At 39.3% G+C, this 17,622-nt stretch overlaps 1 protein-coding gene across 2 annotated transcripts; it reads left to right on the top strand.

Moving 5' to 3' along the window:
• The first annotated feature begins 382 nt into the window (after positions 1-382).
• On the top strand, positions 383-17,608 carry LOC127630385 (leucine-rich repeat-containing protein 2-like). 2 transcript variants are annotated; one of them, XR_007968850.1, is made up of 10 exons: positions 383-581; positions 3,563-3,710; positions 8,185-8,312; positions 8,414-8,469; positions 8,925-9,081; positions 9,174-9,310; positions 10,904-11,049; positions 11,126-11,278; positions 11,384-11,459; positions 15,429-15,474. XR_007968850.1 is itself a non-coding variant. In XM_052107847.1 (10 exons), the coding sequence occupies exons 1-10, from the start codon at positions 467-469 to the stop codon at positions 15,476-15,478; spliced, it is 1,203 nt and encodes a 400-aa protein (XP_051963807.1). In that variant the 5' UTR covers positions 383-466; the 3' UTR covers positions 15,479-17,608. The 2 variants fall into 2 exon arrangements, 1 of the variants encoding a protein (XP_051963807.1); XM_052107847.1 differs by having other exon boundaries at positions 11,347-11,459; positions 15,429-17,608.
• Positions 17,609-17,622: the final 14 nt, after the last annotated feature.

Raw genomic sequence — 17,622 nt, 5'->3', positions numbered from 1 at the left:
TCACACAAGGCCAAATACAGAATATGTGTGTGTGTGGAGAATCTGGGAGTGATACAAAGCTGGTCACACATGTCTGACATTTATTTTCATCTAGGTGTGATTCATCTTGATCCAGTGGTCTTAACCAGCAGTTGACTTGAGCTCTATTTTAGTCTTCAGATCATTCAGCCGCATGTAATTACTGTATGTTATAAGACACTAACGCTGATCAAGACATCAGTTACAGTGTGTCACTGTTTTAAAATACACTTCACTGCATCATTTGATGTCAAATAAACCCAAACATGTAAAAGAGGAATAGGTGTGTTAACCTCTGAACCCAGAGGAGGGCGGGGCCGGGTCGTGATTCCGCACACCCGGCCCCTAATCGGGCTAATGTGTGTGTGTGAGTGAGTGTGTGTGTGTGTGTGTGTGTGTGAGTGAGTGTGTGTTTGTGAGTGTGTATGTGAGTGTGTGTGTGTGTGTTATGTGGAAACATATCTCATGCAGTACTAATAGCACACCGACTCCTAAATACAGACAAGCTGTAAACAAGCAACTAAACCTGGGAAGTATCAGAGAGGAGTCGCTCGCAGACGCAGGTATGAGTGTTCTGCTCTTTTAAACGAGCTTCTGATAAAGATTAGCAGCTTGTAACTCAAGTGTGCGGTTTAAATATGATTACTATCCATTGTGTTTAATTTGGTGTGTGAGGTCAGAATCTCCTCTGACAGACGGTCACGGGAATGTTTCAGTGTTTCTTAAAGATCTGGAAGTTGAGAAGCTGTGAAAGAAAATTCCAGATGAACAGATCACGTGCTCGAGTGTTTCTCGTGAAGCTTTACATGAACCTCACCACAGCTCAGTGTCGTGTGTGATCACAGCATTTACACTTTCCATTTCTACCAGCTGCTGCTTTAGAGAGAAAACCATGTCAAGATATTTGAACAAGATGTTTTTGGTTCGATTTTATTAGAGTTTGAATCACAAATTTTATGTTCACAAACAAATCCCAAACATTCAGAACATGATACACAGCCCACCTTTATGTATTAGTTAAATTACCATTTTCACCTTTTTTTTTTTTTTTTTTAAGTTTAAAATGTGTTTACTGTGAGAAATGCCTCTCAGATGCAACTTTATACTGAATTATAGTTCTGTATTTTTTTTTTTTTTAAAACATGGTTTAATTACAAAAAAAATTATATATATATATATATTAAGATTTAAGGATTTCAATTTTATAACAAATTCCATCAAATTGAATTGACAAACCTTATAAAATAAAATTAAAAATAATTTTAATTTAATCACAATTTTCACAATTTAATTAATTATGAATTTTTTTTAAGACATTAAAATAAATCTTAAATATATAAATATTTTAGTGTATTTTGGAGTCAGGGTCTTGATGGGTCTTAGTCAAATTTGGGTGGTATATTCAGGTTTCATGTGGTGGGGCAGGGACGTGCACAGACGTTTTAAGGGACAGGGGCTCTGAACCTTTTAGAGGGGTTTGGGGGGGTGCACATGCGCAACCTCAATTTCTTTTATGCTATAGTGATTCTTTTGTCAAATTATAATGTTAGTGTTACTTTTAATGTTACTTTTAAAGCTTAAGTACAGAAATGAATAACACTTGTATCAATGCCTGTTATTAATGTATCAAAATATTATGCTTAGTAGCCTAATTAGACATTAAAATCAATTAAATTATATTGTATCCATAATTAGTTTCCAAAATATGCTAAAGATGAAGAAATGCATCCTGATGAACAGAAAAATGCACAAATGTAAGAAGACAAACATTCTTTGTGTTAATGAACTTCAGGGAGATTTGATCTATAATTAAAAATAAATAAATATGATACTGTTGTTACGAATTATTGAGCCAATATCAATAAAGTAGGACAATGCCTGACGTTATGCAAACAAACACAACAAGACAGATTATGCCTCATAATTGATTATTTTACTCTGTAATCGGTACATCAAAGTTTCAGCATAATGTTGATGCATTTTTACACCCCTACATACATAATAAAGCTTAAAAAATTCATTTATTTTGGGTGGCATTTGCACACCCTGGCACACTGCCCTGTCGGAGGGGCACCTCAGCAAACGGGCATGGGCTCAAGAGTGCCACCCCCCCCGCCACGTGCCTGCAGTGGGGTCCAAAACTCTGAGACCACTCATATATATATATATATACACATACACTCACCTGGATTATTAGGAACATCTGTTCAATTTCTCATTAATGCAATTATCTAATCAACCAATCACATGGCAGTTGCTTCAATGCATTTAGGGGTGTGGTCCTGGTCAAGACAATCTCCTGAACTCCAAACTGAATGTCAGAATGGGAAAGAAAGGTGATTTAAGCAATTTTGAGCGTGGCATGGTTGTTGGTGCCAGACGGGCCGGTCTGAGTATTTCACAATCTGCTCAGTTACTGGGATTTTCACGCACAACCATTTCTAGGGTTTACAAAGAATGGTGTGAAAAGGGAAAAACATCCAGTATCGCGGCAGTCCTGTGGGCGAAAATGCCTTGTTGATGCTAGAGGTCAGAGGAGAATGGGCCGACTGATTCAAGCTGATAGAAGAGCAACTTTGCCTGAAATAACCACTCGTTACAACCGAGGTATGCAGCAAAGCATTTGTGAAGCCACAACACGCACAACCTTGAGGCGGATGGGCTACAACAGCAGAAGACCCCACCGGGTACCACTCATCTCCACTACAAATAGCAAAAAGAGGCTACAATTTGCAAGAGCTCACCAAAATTGGACAGTTGAAGACTGGAAAAATGTTGCCTGGTCTGATGAGTCTTGATTTCTGTTGAGACATTCAGATGGTAGAGTCAGAATTTGGAGTAAACAGAATGAGAACATGGATCCATCATGCCTTGTTACCACTGTGCAGGCTGGTGGTGGTGGTGTAATGGTGTGGGGGATGTTTTCTTGGCACACTTTAGGCTCCTTAGTGCCAATTGGGCATCGTTTAAATGCCACGGCCTACCTGAGCATTGTTTCTGACCATGTCCATCCCTTTATGGCCACCATGTACCCATCCTCTGATGGCTACTTCCAGCAGGATAATGCACCATGTCACAAAGCTCGAATCATTTCAAATTGGTTTCTTGAACATGACAATGAGTTCACTGTACTAAAATGGCCCCCACAGTCACCAGATCTCAACCCAATAGAGCATCTTTGGGATGTGGTGGAACGGGAGCTTCGTGCCCTGGATGTGCATCCCACAAATCTCCATCAACTGCAAGATGCTATCCTATCAATATGGGCCAACATTTCTAAAGAATGCTTTCAGCACCTTGTTGAATCAATGCCACGTAGAATTAAGGCAGTTCTGAAGGCGAAAGTGGGTCAAACACAGTATTAGTATGTGTTCCTAATAATCCTTTAGGTGAGTGTATATATACTGATTTGCTCAAAGTTGAATTAAAAATGCTAAATCAAGAGTATCTTTGTGCTGTCCACCTTTTGTTGATCATGTTTTGATGATTTGAGAATTTTCCAAAGACTTCACTCGATCAATGTTTTCATGTGGTTTTTCCTCAGCATCAGTTCCCATCATGAGGACGGATCGGATCGACATTCCTGTGTATGATCTCTCACTGATCCGACAGCTGTGGGAGGGACGAGAGAACAAGTTCAAACAGCGGCAGAAGAAAGAGGAGGAACGATTGGAGAAAAGTGCTCTGGCCAAGTGAGCATCCACCGGTCGTTCACCGCTGATCGGCCTATAACACACAAACACATGTAGGATACACGGCAGGTGTGAATCATGGTGTCACGCTCGACTGTAGGCATTTGAGCTCAGATTAGAGATGTTCTGTTGGACACACATTTACAGATGCACTTCAGAACTGATGTTTATTATACAACCAATGTTGTCTAAAGTATCCATTTGTCATACTTGAGTAAAAGTAAAGTTACCTTCATGGAAATTGACTCAGTAAAAGTATTAAAGTAACTGATATAAAATGTACTTAAGTAAAAAAAAAAGTACAGGTAAATTGCACGGAAATGTTAATTAAACCCATGGCAACTTATTTGACTGATGGTGCTCATCATTTACTCACCCTCGTGCCCTCCCAGATGTGTGTGACTTTCTTTCATCTGCAGAACACATGGAAAGATTTCAGCTCTATAATTTAATTCAATGCAAGTGAATGGTGACCAGACATTTCAAGCTACAAAAGCACATTAAGGGAGTATAGAGTTATTCATACTACAGTGGTTTAATCCATGTGTTCTGAAGCGATTCAGTTGGTTTTGGGTGAAAACAAACCAAAATGTAACTCATTTTCACTGTATATCTTGCCATTGCAATGTCTAGGCAAGATCATGATTTCAAACTTCCTATTGCTTGATGCGTGCACAAAGCCCTAGGTGGCGCTATAGGAAGTGTAATCCAGCTTGAAATCCTGATTGCCAAGGAGACCGCTAATGTCAAAATTTATAGGTGAAAAAGCAGTTATATTTTGGTCTATTCTCACCCAAAAATTTATTTGATCCGTTCAGAAGACATTGACGGAACCACTGGAGTCTTTATGGATTACTCTTATGCTGCATTTATATGCTTTTTGGAGATTTAAAGGTCTGGCCACTATTCACTTACATTGAATTGACCTACATAACAGCAATAATCTTCTGAAAATCTTTTTTTGTTTGTATTCTGCAGAATTTTATTTAAATCATACACATCTTCGATCGAACGAGGGTGAGAAAATTATTAGATTTTTAAACCATCTCTTTAAATGGCGCATTACAGTCAAATCAGAATGATCATATTTATGGAATTATGGGGCCAATAAGCAACCACCCTGGCAACTGCATAGCAATATGCTGAAAGTTAAAACAACAGCATAGCAACAACCTGACAACCACCCAGAACACCCTGGCAACTGTATAGCAATGTGCTGAAAGTTAAAACAACAGCATAGCAACAACCTGACAACCACCCAGAACACCCTGGCAACTGCATAGCAATATGCTGAAAGTTAAAACAACAGCATAGCAACAACCTGACAACCACCCAGAACACCCTGGCAACTGTATAGCAATATGCTGAAAGTTAAAACAACAGCATAGCAACAACCTGACAACCACCCAGAACACCCTGGCAACTGTATAGCAATGTGCTGAAAGTTAAAACAACAGCATAGCAACAACCTGACAACCACCCAGAACACCCTGGCAACTGCATAGCAATATGCTGAAAGTTAAAACAACAGCATAGCAACAACCTGACAACCACCCAGAACACCCTGGCAACTGTATAGCAATGTGCTGAAAGTTAAAACAACAGCATAGCAACAACCTGACAACCACCCAGAACACCCTGGCAACTGCATAGCAATATGCTGAAAGATAAAACAACAACATAGCAACAACCTGACAACCACCCAGAACACCCTGGCAACTGCATAGCAATGTGCTGAAAGTTAAAACAACAGCATAGCAACAACCTGACAACCACCCAGAACACCCTGGCAACTGCATAGCAATGTGCTGAAAGTTAAAACAACAGCATAGCAACAACCTGACAACCACCCAGAACACCCTGGAAACTGCATAGCAATATGCTGAAAGTTAAAACAACAGCATAGCAACAACCTGACAACCACCCAGAACACCCTGGCAACTGCATGAGCAATATGCTGAAAGTTAAAACAACAGCATAGCAACAACCTGACAACCACACAGAACACCCTGGAAACTGCATAGCAATATGCTGAAAGTTAAAACAACAGCATAGCAACAACCTGACAACCACCCAGAACACCCTGGCAACTGCATAGCAATATGCTGAAAGTTAAAACAACAGCATAGCAACAACCTGACAACCACCCAGAACACCCTGGAAACTGCATAGCAATATGCTGAAAGTTAAAACAACAGCATAGCAACAACCTGACAACCACCCAGAACACCCTGGCAACTGCATAGCAATGTGCTGAAAGTTATAACAACTTAACAGCATAGCAACAGCCTGACAACCACCCAGAATACCCTGACAACTGCATAGCAATGTGCTGAAATTTAAAACAACTTAACAGCATAGCAACAACCTGACAACCACCCAGAATACCCTGACAACTGCATAGCAATGTGCTGAAAGTTAAAACAACTTAACAGCATAGCAACAACCTGACAACCACACTGAACACCCTGGCAACTGCACAGCAATGTGCTGAAAGTTAAAACAACAGCATAGCAACAACCTGACAACCACCCAGAACACCCTGGCAACTGTATAGCAATGTGCTGAAAGTTAAAACAACTTAACAGCATAGCAACAACCTGACAACCACCCAGAACACCCTGGCAACTGCATAGCAATGTGCTGAAAGTTAAAACAACTTAACAGAATAGCAACAACCTGACAACCACCCAGAAACCCCTGGCAACTGCATAGCAATGTGCTGAAAGTTAAAACAACTTAACAGAATAGCAACAACCGGACAACCACCCAGAACACCCTGGCAACTGCATAGCAATGTGCTGAAAGTTAAAACAACTTAACAGCATAGCAACAACCTGACAACCACCCAGAACCCCCTGGCAACTGCATAGCAATGTGCTGAAAGTTAAAACAACTTAACAGAATAGCAACAACCTGACAACCACCCAGAACACCCTGGCAACTGTATAGCAATGTGCTGAAAGTTAAAACAACTTAACAGCATAGCAACAACCTGACAACCACACAGAACACCCTAGCAACTGCATAGTAATGTGCTGAAAGTTAAAACAACAGCATAGCAACAACCTGACAACCACCCAGAACACCCTGGCAACTGTATAGCAATGTGCTGAAAGTTAAAACAACTTAACAGAATAGCAACAACCTGACAACCACCCAGAACACCCTGGCAACTGCATAGCAATGTGCTGAAAGTTAAAACAACTTAACAGCATAGCAACAACCTGACAACCACCCAGAACACCCTGGCAACTGTATAGCAATGTGCTGAAAGTTAAAACAACTTAACAGAATAGCAACAACCTGACAACCACCCAGAACACCCTGGCAACTGCATAGCAATGTGCTGAAAGTTAAAACAACTTAACAGCATAGCGCCAACCTGACAACCACCCTGGCAACTGCATAGCAATGTGCTGAAAGTTAAAACAACTTAACAGCATAGCAACAACCTGACAACCATCCAGAAAACCCTGGCAACTGCATAGCAATGTACTGAAAGTTAAAACAACTTAACAGCATAGCAACAACCTGACAACCACACAGAACACCCTAGCAACTGCATAGTAATGTGCTGAAAGTTAAAACAACAGCATAGCAACAACCTGACAACCACCCAGAACACCCTGGCAACTGTATAGCAATGTGCTGAAAGTTAAAACAACTTAACAGAATAGCAACAACCTGACAACCACCCAGAACACCCTGGCAACTGCATAGCAATGTGCTGAAAGTTAAAACAACTTAACAGCATAGCAACAACCTGACAACCACCCAGAACACCCTGGCAACTGTATAGCAATGTGCTGAAAGTTAAAACAACTTAACAGAATAGCAACAACCTGACAACCACCCAGAACACCCTGGCAACTGCATAGCAATGTGCTGAAAGTTAAAACAACTTAACAGCATAGCGACAACCTGACAACCATCCAGAAAACCCTGGCAACTGCATAGCAATGTACTGAAAGTTAAAACAACTTAACAGCATAGCAACAACCTGACAACCACCCTGGCAACTGCATAGCAATGTGCTGAAAGTTAAAAGTGGGAGTGGTGGTGGTGTAGTGAGCTAAAGCACAGGGCTGTTAATCAGATGGTCACTGGTTCTAACCCCACAGCCACCACCATTGTGTCCTTGAGCAAGGCACTTAACTCCAGGTTGCTCCGGGGGGATTGTCCCTGTAATAAGTGCACTGTAAGTCACTTTGTATAAAAGCGTCTGCCAAATGCAGAAATGTAAATGTAAAACAACTTAACAGCATAGCAACAACCTGACAACCACCCAGAACACCCTGGCAATAGTTAAATCAACAGCCCTAATTATTATTATTATTTTTACATATTAGAGTCACCAACGCAAATATATAAAGATGTTATATTTTAGCGTCTTTAAAAAACATGATTACATTCATCCCAGTGTGAAGAATTGTGCAATGTGAATTATATATTGATTAATTTGTCTTTATAGAGTCAATCAGCAATGGCAGTATCATATCGCGTGCAGAAAGTTAAAGAGTGCCGAGGTCACGGCGCTTCAGTGTTATTTGGAGAGATCGACTCTCGCAGAACTCGACCTCCAGCCCGCCGATAATAAAGGTATTTCACACTACAGGAAAACTGTGAGATGAATTGCCTAAACTCCCTGTGACATTATTCCAGTGAGGACACGATTGTAATTATTGGTTTGTTTTACTCAGACAGTGAAACAGAAGACAAGAGATTCATTTTTGAGATGACTGGAGATAAATGGAGGGTAAATATCAGAAAAGTTTGTCAAACAAGTTCCCGCCTCTCACACACACACACACACACACACACACACACACACACACACACACACACACACATGTTGTGTTTCCATGTTTTATGGGGACTTTCCATAGACATAATGGTTTTTATACTGTACAAACTTTATATTCTATCCCCTAAACCTAACCCTACCCCTAAACCTAACCCTCACAGAAAACTTTCTGCATTTTTACATTTTCAAAAAACATAATTTAGTATGATTTATAAGCTGTTTTCCTCATGGGGACCGACAAAATGTCCCCACAAGGTCAAAAATTTTGGGTTTTACTATCCTTATGGGGACATTTGGTCCCCACAAAGTGATAAATACACGCTCACACACACACACACACACACACACACACACACACACACACACACACAAACAGTGATGTTACTGCGATTGTTTTGTTGTTGCAGAAGTTACCCGAGGATCTTCAGTTCATGACGTATCTCAGAGAATGGCACATTCGAGGAACAAAGATACCCGAGATTCCCACATACATCGAAACGTTTGTGGATCTGCGTGTGCTGGACGTCCAGAGAAATGGATTCACAAAACTGCCAGTCGAGATCGGTCAGAGTCACGAAAAACATCACATCTCTGTCAAATATTTCAGTGGTTATGCCATACAGTAGAAATGCATGGAAACGTGTCCTCTATCACAGGAAATCTGATCAATCTGAGGGAATTAAATGTCAATTATAATAAACTGTTGAGCATTCCAGCCGAACTCGGAGACTGTGAGAATCTCGAACGATTAGAGATGACGGCAAACGGAAATCTGACTGAACTGCCCTTTGAGGTGAGTTTATGCTAGTGGTCAAAAGTTTGGACGCACTTCACACTCCATTCAGGTCTCCTAAGCAACCAAATTGGGCTGGTTGCTAGGGAGGGTAGAGTCACATGGGGTAACCTCCTCGTGGTCGCTATAATGTGGTTCTCGCTCTTGGTAGGGCATGCTGAGTGGCTCCAGCCAGGTCTCCTTAGCAACCAAATTGGCCCGGTTGCTAGGGAGGGTAGAGTCACATGGGGTAACCTCCTCGTGGTCGCTATAATGTGGTTCTCGCTCTCGGTAGGACGTGCTGAGTGATTCCAGCCAGGTCTCCTTAGCAACCAAATTGGCCCGGTTGCTAGGGAGGGTAGAGTCACATGGGGTAACCTCCTCGTGGTCGCTATAATGTGGTTCTCGCTCTCGGTGGGGCGTGTCGTGAGTGACTCCAGCCAGGGCTCCTTAGCAACCAAATTGGCCCGGTTGCAAGGGAGGGTAAAGTCACATGGTGTAACCTCCTCGTGGTCGCTATAATGTGATTCTCGCTCTCGGTGGGGCGTGTCGTGAGTGACTCCAGCCGGGGCTCCTAAGCAACCAAATTGTCCCGGTTACTAGGGAGGGTAGAGTCACATGGGATAACCTCCTCATGGTCGCTATAATGTGGTTCTCGCTCTCGGTAGGGCGTGCTGAGTGACTCCAGCCAGGTCTCCTTAGCAACCAAATTGGCCCGGTTGCTAGGGAGGGTACATGGTCGTGATTAGTGATTCTCGCTCTCGGTGGGGTGTGTGGTGAGTGACTCCAGCCGGGTCTCCTTAGCAACCAAATTGGCCCGATTGCTAGGGAGGGTAGAGTCACATGGGGTAACCTCCTCATGGTCACTATAATGTGGTTCTCGCTCTCGGTGGGGCGTGTGGTGAGGTGTGCGTGGATGCCGAAGAGAATAGCGTGAAGCCTTCACATCTGCTACGTCTCCATGGTAACGCGCTCAACAAGTCACGTGATAAGATGCGCGGATTGACGGTCTCAGACGCGGAGGGAACTGAGATTCATCCTCCGCCACCCGGATTGAGGCGAGTCACTACGCCACCACGAGGACTTGGCATTGGGAATTGAGTGTTACAAACAGGAGAAATGGGGAGAAAATTAAATAAATAAATAATCACATACAATCTTACAAATTAAAGGATCTTAATCACCATCGATAGGAATTGGGCATTGCAACATTGGGAGAAAAGAGATAAAAAAAAATAATAAATAAAAATATCGTTGGTGATAAAGTTATTTATTTTCCGAAAATAAGGTTCAAAATACACCAAGAAATTTTACGAAATCTTCCAACTTCCAATCAGGAAGATAACAAAAATAAATGATCCATTATAATTTTATAATCAAAACTACTAGATAAATCATCATCTATAATCAATCCAACAATTAATGTAAACAAATAGGCTACATTTAAATGTAAATCATTTGTGTTATTTCAGTTTTGTTGACTTTAAGTGACAATGAAATATAAACATTTGACAAGTGAATCAGTTTATTTACATGCATGCATTCTTAATTAAAGGCGAATCAGATACATTCATTCAATTAACTGATCTTTTCTCTAATATTTTTATTTACCAGCTGAGAAATCTGAAGAAACTGAAGCACTTGGACATGTCGGAAAATAAATTTCCCAGTATTCCCATCTGTGTCCTTCGTATGGAAAGTCTGAAATTCTTCAATATCAGTAACAACAGACTCCAAGACCTGCCTGAAGACATGGACAGGTGTGTTTCTGTCTATAGTCTTCTAGAAAACCACACACACACATCGTCTGCATCACAGTTTGAACATCTTTTCTAGGCTGGAGTCTTTAGAGAACGTGTTCCTTCACAAAAACAGGCTGAAGTTCGTGCCGCTGTCCATGGCAAACCTCATTCATCTGAAGATGCTCGTCGTGAGCGCTGATGAGCTCTACAGCATCCCGTCCAAATTCGTTGACAATCCTGATATCAAGTGAGAATCCAAGTGCTCTTCACTGTCTGTCACAGTTCAGTGTGTCTGATAGAGACTTCCTGTTTCAGATTAATCCGATTATATGACAATCCAATAAACGTCCAGGATGAAGACGTGAAGCATCAGGACGATCACGAGAAGGAGTTTATGAAGACATACATCGAGTCTCTTCAGGATAGAGGTGAGACGGAGCTGATCTGTCAACTGATGTTAGACTGCACAATGTCTTTAAAAGAAACTTTTCTCTTCCAGAATTTCAACTGAAGTACCAAACAGGATGCAGAACTGTACATTTAAAGGGACAGTTCACCCAAAAATTGAAAATTCTGTCATCATTTACATACCCTCATGCTATGCCAGATGTGTATGACTTTCTTTCTTTCTTCTGCTGAACACAAATGAAGATTTGTAGAAGAATATTTCAGCTCTGTAGGTCCATACAATGCAAGTGAATGGTGACCAGAACTTTGAAGATCCAAAAAGCACATAAAGTCAGCATAAAAGAAACCATAAGACTCCATGATGTCTCCAGAAGTGATATGATAGGTGTGGGTGAGAAACAGATCAATATTTAAGTCCTTTTTTACTATAAATCTCCACTTTCACATATGACTCCAGTGGTGTAATCCATGTCTTCAGAAGTGATATGATAGGTGTGAGTGAGAAACAGATCAATATTTAAGTCCTCATTTACTATAAATCTCCACTTTCACTTTCACATATGACTCCAGTGGTGTAATCCATGACTTCAGAAGTGATATGATAGGTGTGGGTGAGAAACAGATCAATATTTAAGTCCTTTTTTACTATAAATCTCCACTTTCACTTTCACATATGACTCCAGTGGTGTAATCCATGTCTTCAGAAGTGATATGATAGGTGTGGGTGAGAAACAGATCAATATTTAAGTCCTTTTTACTATAAATCTCCACTTTCACTTTCACATATGACTCCAGTGGTGTAATCCATGTCTTCAGAAGTGATATGATAGGTGTGGGTGAGAAACAGATCAATATTTAAGTCCTTTTTTACTATAAATCTCCACTTTCACTTTCACATATGACTCCAGTGGTGTAATCCATGTCTTCAGAAGTGATATGATAGGTGTGGGTGAGAAACAGATCAATATTTAAGTCCTTTTTTACTATAAATCTCCACTTTCACTTTCACATATGACTCCAGTGGTGTAATCCATGTCTTCAGAAGTGATATGATAGGTGTGGGTGAGAAACAGATCAATATTTAAGTCATTATCTACTATAAATCTCCACTTTCACTTTCACATATGACTCCAGTGGTTTAATCCATGTCTTCAGAAGTGATATGATAGGTGTGAGTGAGAAACAGATCAATATTTAAGTCATTTTCTACTATAAATCAATGATATAAATCATTGTACTTCACTCAGCACGCCCTGGATTTAAACTCACAACTCCAGGGGTGATAGTCAGCATCAATACTAACTGATATACACAGACCCCGGTGATTTGGATTCTTTGTACATATCGCCACCTGCTGGACAGGAAAGAGAATTTATAGTAAAAAGGGCTTAAATATTGATCTGTGTCTCACCCACATCTATCATATCACTTCTGAAGTCATGGATTAAACCACTGGAGTCGTATGTGAAAGTGAAAGTGTAGATTTATAATAGAAAATGACTTAAATATTGATCTGTGTCTCACCCACATCTATCATATCACTTCTGAAGTCATGGATTAAACCACTGGAGTCATAAGTGAAAGTGTAGATTTATAGTAGAAAATGACTTAAATATTGATCTGTTTCTCACTCACACCTATCATATCACTTCTGAAGACATGGATTAAACCACTGGAGTCATAAGTGAAAGTGAAAGTGTAGATTTATAGTAGATGATTACTTAAATATTGATCTGTTTCTCACCCACACCTATCATATCACTTCTGAAGACATGGATTAAACCACTGGAGTCATAAGTGAAAGTGAAAGTGTAGATTTATAGTAGAAAATGACTTAAATATTGATCTGTGTCTCACCCACATCTATCATATCACTTCTGAAGACATGGATTACACCACTGGAGTCATAAGTGAAAGTGTAGATTTATAGTAGAAAATGACTTAAATATTGATCTGTTTCTCACTCACACCTATCATATCACTTCTGAAGACATGGATTAAACCACTGGAGTCATATGTGAAAGTGAAAGTGTAGATTTATAGTAGAAAATGACTTAAATATTGATCTGTTTCTCACTCACACCTATCATATCACTTCTGAAGACATGGATTAAACCACTGGAGTCATATGTGAAAGTGAAAGTGTAGATTTATAGTAGAAAATGACTTAAATATTGATCTGTTTCTCACTCACATCTATCATATCACTTCTGAAGACATGGATTAAACCACTGGAGTCATAAGTGAAAGTGTAGATTTATAGTAGAAAATGACTTAAATATTGATCTGTTTCTCACTCACATCTATCATATCACTTCTGAAGACATGGATTAAACCACTGGAGTCATATAGTGAAAGTGTAGATTTATAGTAGAAAATGACTTAAATATTGATCTGTTTCTCACCCACACCTATCATATCACTTCTGAAGTCATGGATTAAACCACTGGAGTCATAAGTGAAAGTGAAAGTGTAGATTTATAGTAGATAATGACTTAAATATTGATCTGTTTTTCACCCACACCTATCATATCACTTCTGAAGACATGGATTAAACCACTGGAGTCATATGTGAAAGTGAAAGTGTAGATTTATAGTAGAAAATGACTTAAATATTGATCTGTTTCTCACCCACACCTATCATATCACTTCTGAAAACATGGATTAAACAACTGGTGTCATGTGTGAAAGTGAAAGTGTAGATTTGTAGTAGAAAATGACTTAAATATTGATCTGTTTCTCACCCACACCTATCATATCACTTCTGAAGACATGGATTAAACCACTGGAGTCGTATGTGAAAGTGAAAGTGTAGATTTATAGTAGAAAATGACTTAAATATTGATCTGTTTCTCACCCACACCTATCATATCACTTCTGAAGACATGGATTAAATCACTGGAGTCATATGTGAAAGTGTAGATTTATAGTAGATAATGACTTAAATATTGATCTGTTTCTCACCCACATCTATCATATCACTTCTGAAGACATGGATTAAACCACTGGAGTCATATGGATTACTTTTAAGCTGCCTTTATGTGCTTTTTGGAGCTTCAAAGTTCTGGTCACCATTCACTTGCATTGAATGGCCCAACAGAGCGGAAATATTCTTCTAAAAATCTTCATTTGTGTTCTGCAGAAGAAAGAAAGTCTTACACATCTGGCATAGCATGAGGGTGAGTAAATTATGACAGAATTTTCATTTTTTTGGGTGAACTGTCCCTTTAAGTAGAATTAAAATATAGAGTGGTGTAGTTTTTAATAATAGGCTAAAATAATGTTTTCAGTATGAATGACATAAACAGAACATACATGTTATTTACAGAAACATTACAATTGAAATGCCACCAATAGAAATCAATAATTAAGAATTGCATTATTCTAGAAAATTAACTTTAATTTTATGGACAGTGGAAAAACAAGTCATCTGCCAAATGACTTGAGTTTCTTCTATTATAACTCAAGTTTATAATTTGCCAGTTATTTTTGTTTACACTAATTAGAGCAATAAATCAAATCAGTTTTATTTTATATTATGTATTTATGTAAATATTCAACATACACTGTAAGATTATTATATTTCAATCTCATAACAATATTCCCTCTAATTGATGTAACAAACATAAAAGAATCGCAAATGAAATTTCCAAATTGGAATTGAAAAACGAAATATTCCAAATATATTTTGTTACACATCAAACGGAATTTAGTTCTAAAAGTGAAATGAGTAAATCTAAAAAAGAGGCTCAAATAGTTTGTGTGTACCAGTCAGTAAATATGCCTAATTGGTCACAATTCATATTGTAATTAATTGTCACAAAAATGTGACTGTTGAATTTCATTGTACTTCAGTAAATGACTGTACTGTCACTTTAAACACTGAACTACATCATCAGTACATTGTATCACATGCTTGTGTAGTCGTTAAAGACACCTCATTTAAATTCATCATATGCAGATTTTGACATTTCAATGTTTCTTTTCAGACACTCAACCGACATACACGACTAAAGTGTCTTTGAGCTGTCTGCTGTGACATCATCAGATCATCAATCAAGTGTCAGCGATACATCCGTCACTATCACCGAATATTCTCCTTTATATGCTAGAAGTGTGACACGCGCATTCTGTAGGATATTTCAACATTTCAACCGCTTTCCGTTGATGGTGTGTAGCGTCCGGATTGTCACTGGATTCAGAACCCATGTGACACAATAATTCACTTTTGGAATTGGAACGTTGGAACGGTTTGGTTTGTGACCAAATGCACGTGTTGATGTAATGTGTCCATGTTTGATACATTATTAGTATGACTGTATCTGAAGCATGCTCATATATTTGCCATAAATACAACATGCAGTGACTCGTGTTAAAAATAAACATCCCAATCATGGAATATAAATTGGTTTATTGAAACATTGATCAGTTAAACACGTGTAACAGATATCCGCTGACAGTACTGAGCATATGAACGCTTCACGTCAATATAATCTCTTCAGAGGGCGTCTACAACCAATGAGCATCAGCATTCAAGACAACGTCTGCATAGAAATGAGGAATGCCACGAGCTATGAAACAAAGTTCAGTTCATTGAAAAACATGATTATGAGTTTAGTTTTGAGTTTAGCTCAGAACTCATCGAGTGAATACACGCCGATATACAGCAAACACACTCTCTACAACTCACTTCCTGTGTGACATCATTGTCAAGTACGCATATCTTATATTATTATATTATATTGTCAAGGAGCAGCAAGGAGTTCTGATCGAGTCACAGACAGCAGGAAAAACGATGCTGAATGCAGATAATAAATGCAATTAAATAAATGATCATGCATAGTTAGAATAGCAAAATGACTAACGTTGCAACTTTTAAAAGGGAGAAAATGCTCCCCATATCTGGTCATGTGTCCAATCAAACTAATTCATCTGTCAGTTGGTAGAAGCTCATTAAATGATGTGCACATGGACCGATTGTGTGACATGAACTCATCCTCAAGACAACATTATTTGTGCATAAACATTGATATGTTTTGTGTGGTGAATTATACATCTGTATGAAACAACTGAAATAAAAGCGCTATTTAGAAACGAATAATAAAGCAATAATATCAATGTTTCATTTAAAGGACATTTTTGTTTAATTTTGTGCAATCAAATATTGCTACGGTGCTCATAAATCTGGATCCTAAAGCAAAACCAGTTGAGAACCAATTGTGCCCTGATGTCTAACATCGTACAAAGACATTTAAAAGACTCTTCAATTAAATAATGAATCACATAGAAAAGTAAATAAAAGTGTGCTTGGATTTTTTGGGAAGTGTGTGTGAGTGTGAGTGTGTGTATGTGTGTATGTGAGTGTGTGTATGTGAGTGTGTGTGTGTGTGTATGTGAGTGTGTGTGTATGTGTGTGTTTGTGTGAGTGTGTGTGTATGTGTGAGTGTGAGTGTGTGTATGTGTGTATGTGAGTGTGTGTGTGTATGTGTGAGTGTGTGTACGTGAGTGTGTGTGTGTGTATGTGAGTGTGTGTGTATGTGTGTGTATGTGTGAGTGTGTGTGTTTGTGTGAGTGTGTGTGTATGTGTGTGTGTGAGTAGGTGTGTGTTTGTGTGTGTGTGTATGTGTGAGTTTGTGTGAGTGTGTGTGTGTGAGAGTGTGTGTATGTGTTTGTGTGAGTGTGTGTGTGAATGTGTGTGTATGAGTGTGTGAGTGTGTGTATGTGTGTGTGTGTGTGTGAGTGCGTGTATGTGAGTGTGGGAGTGAGTGAGTGCGTGTATGTGAGTGTGTGTATGTGTGTGTGTATGTGAGTATGTGTGTGTGTGTATGTGTGTGTGTATGTGAGTATGTGTGTGTGTGAGTGCGTGTATGTGAGTGTGGGAGTGAGTGAGTGCGTGTATGTGAGTGTGTGTATGTGTGTGTGAGTGTGTGTATGTGAGTGTGGGAGTGAGTGAGTGCGTGTATGTGAGTGTGTGTATGTGTGTGTGAGTGCGTGTATGTGAGTGTGGGAGTGAGTGAGTGCGTGTATGTGAGTGTGTGTATGTGTGTGTGTATGTGAGTATGTGTGTGTGTGAGTGTGTATGTGAGAGTGTGTGTGTGTATGTGAGTATTATTTTGTCCGATACCGATTTTAAGATAAATCTATAGATTTTGCCACTTTCCTTATGTTGTCAACAGATCAATT

Source organism: Xyrauchen texanus, chromosome 37 (assembly GCF_025860055.1).
Source record: "Xyrauchen texanus isolate HMW12.3.18 chromosome 37, RBS_HiC_50CHRs, whole genome shotgun sequence".
Classification (NCBI taxonomy): domain Eukaryota; kingdom Metazoa; phylum Chordata; class Actinopteri; order Cypriniformes; family Catostomidae; genus Xyrauchen; species Xyrauchen texanus.
This window is presented reverse-complemented; position numbering and strand designations above follow the sequence as displayed.

Bases quoted from the DNA above. Each gene is read 5' to 3' on its own strand.
- LOC127630385 (XM_052107847.1), top strand. From the start codon at position 467: ATGTGGAAACATATCTCATGCAGTACTAATAGCACACCGACTCCTAAA. The intron at 3,711-8,184 runs GTGAGCATCCAC...TTGTCTTTATAG, and splicing joins GAGAAAAGTGCTCTGGCCAA to AGTCAATCAGCAATGGCAGT. The intron at 9,311-10,903 runs GTGAGTTTATGC...TTTATTTACCAG, and splicing joins TGACTGAACTGCCCTTTGAG to CTGAGAAATCTGAAGAAACT.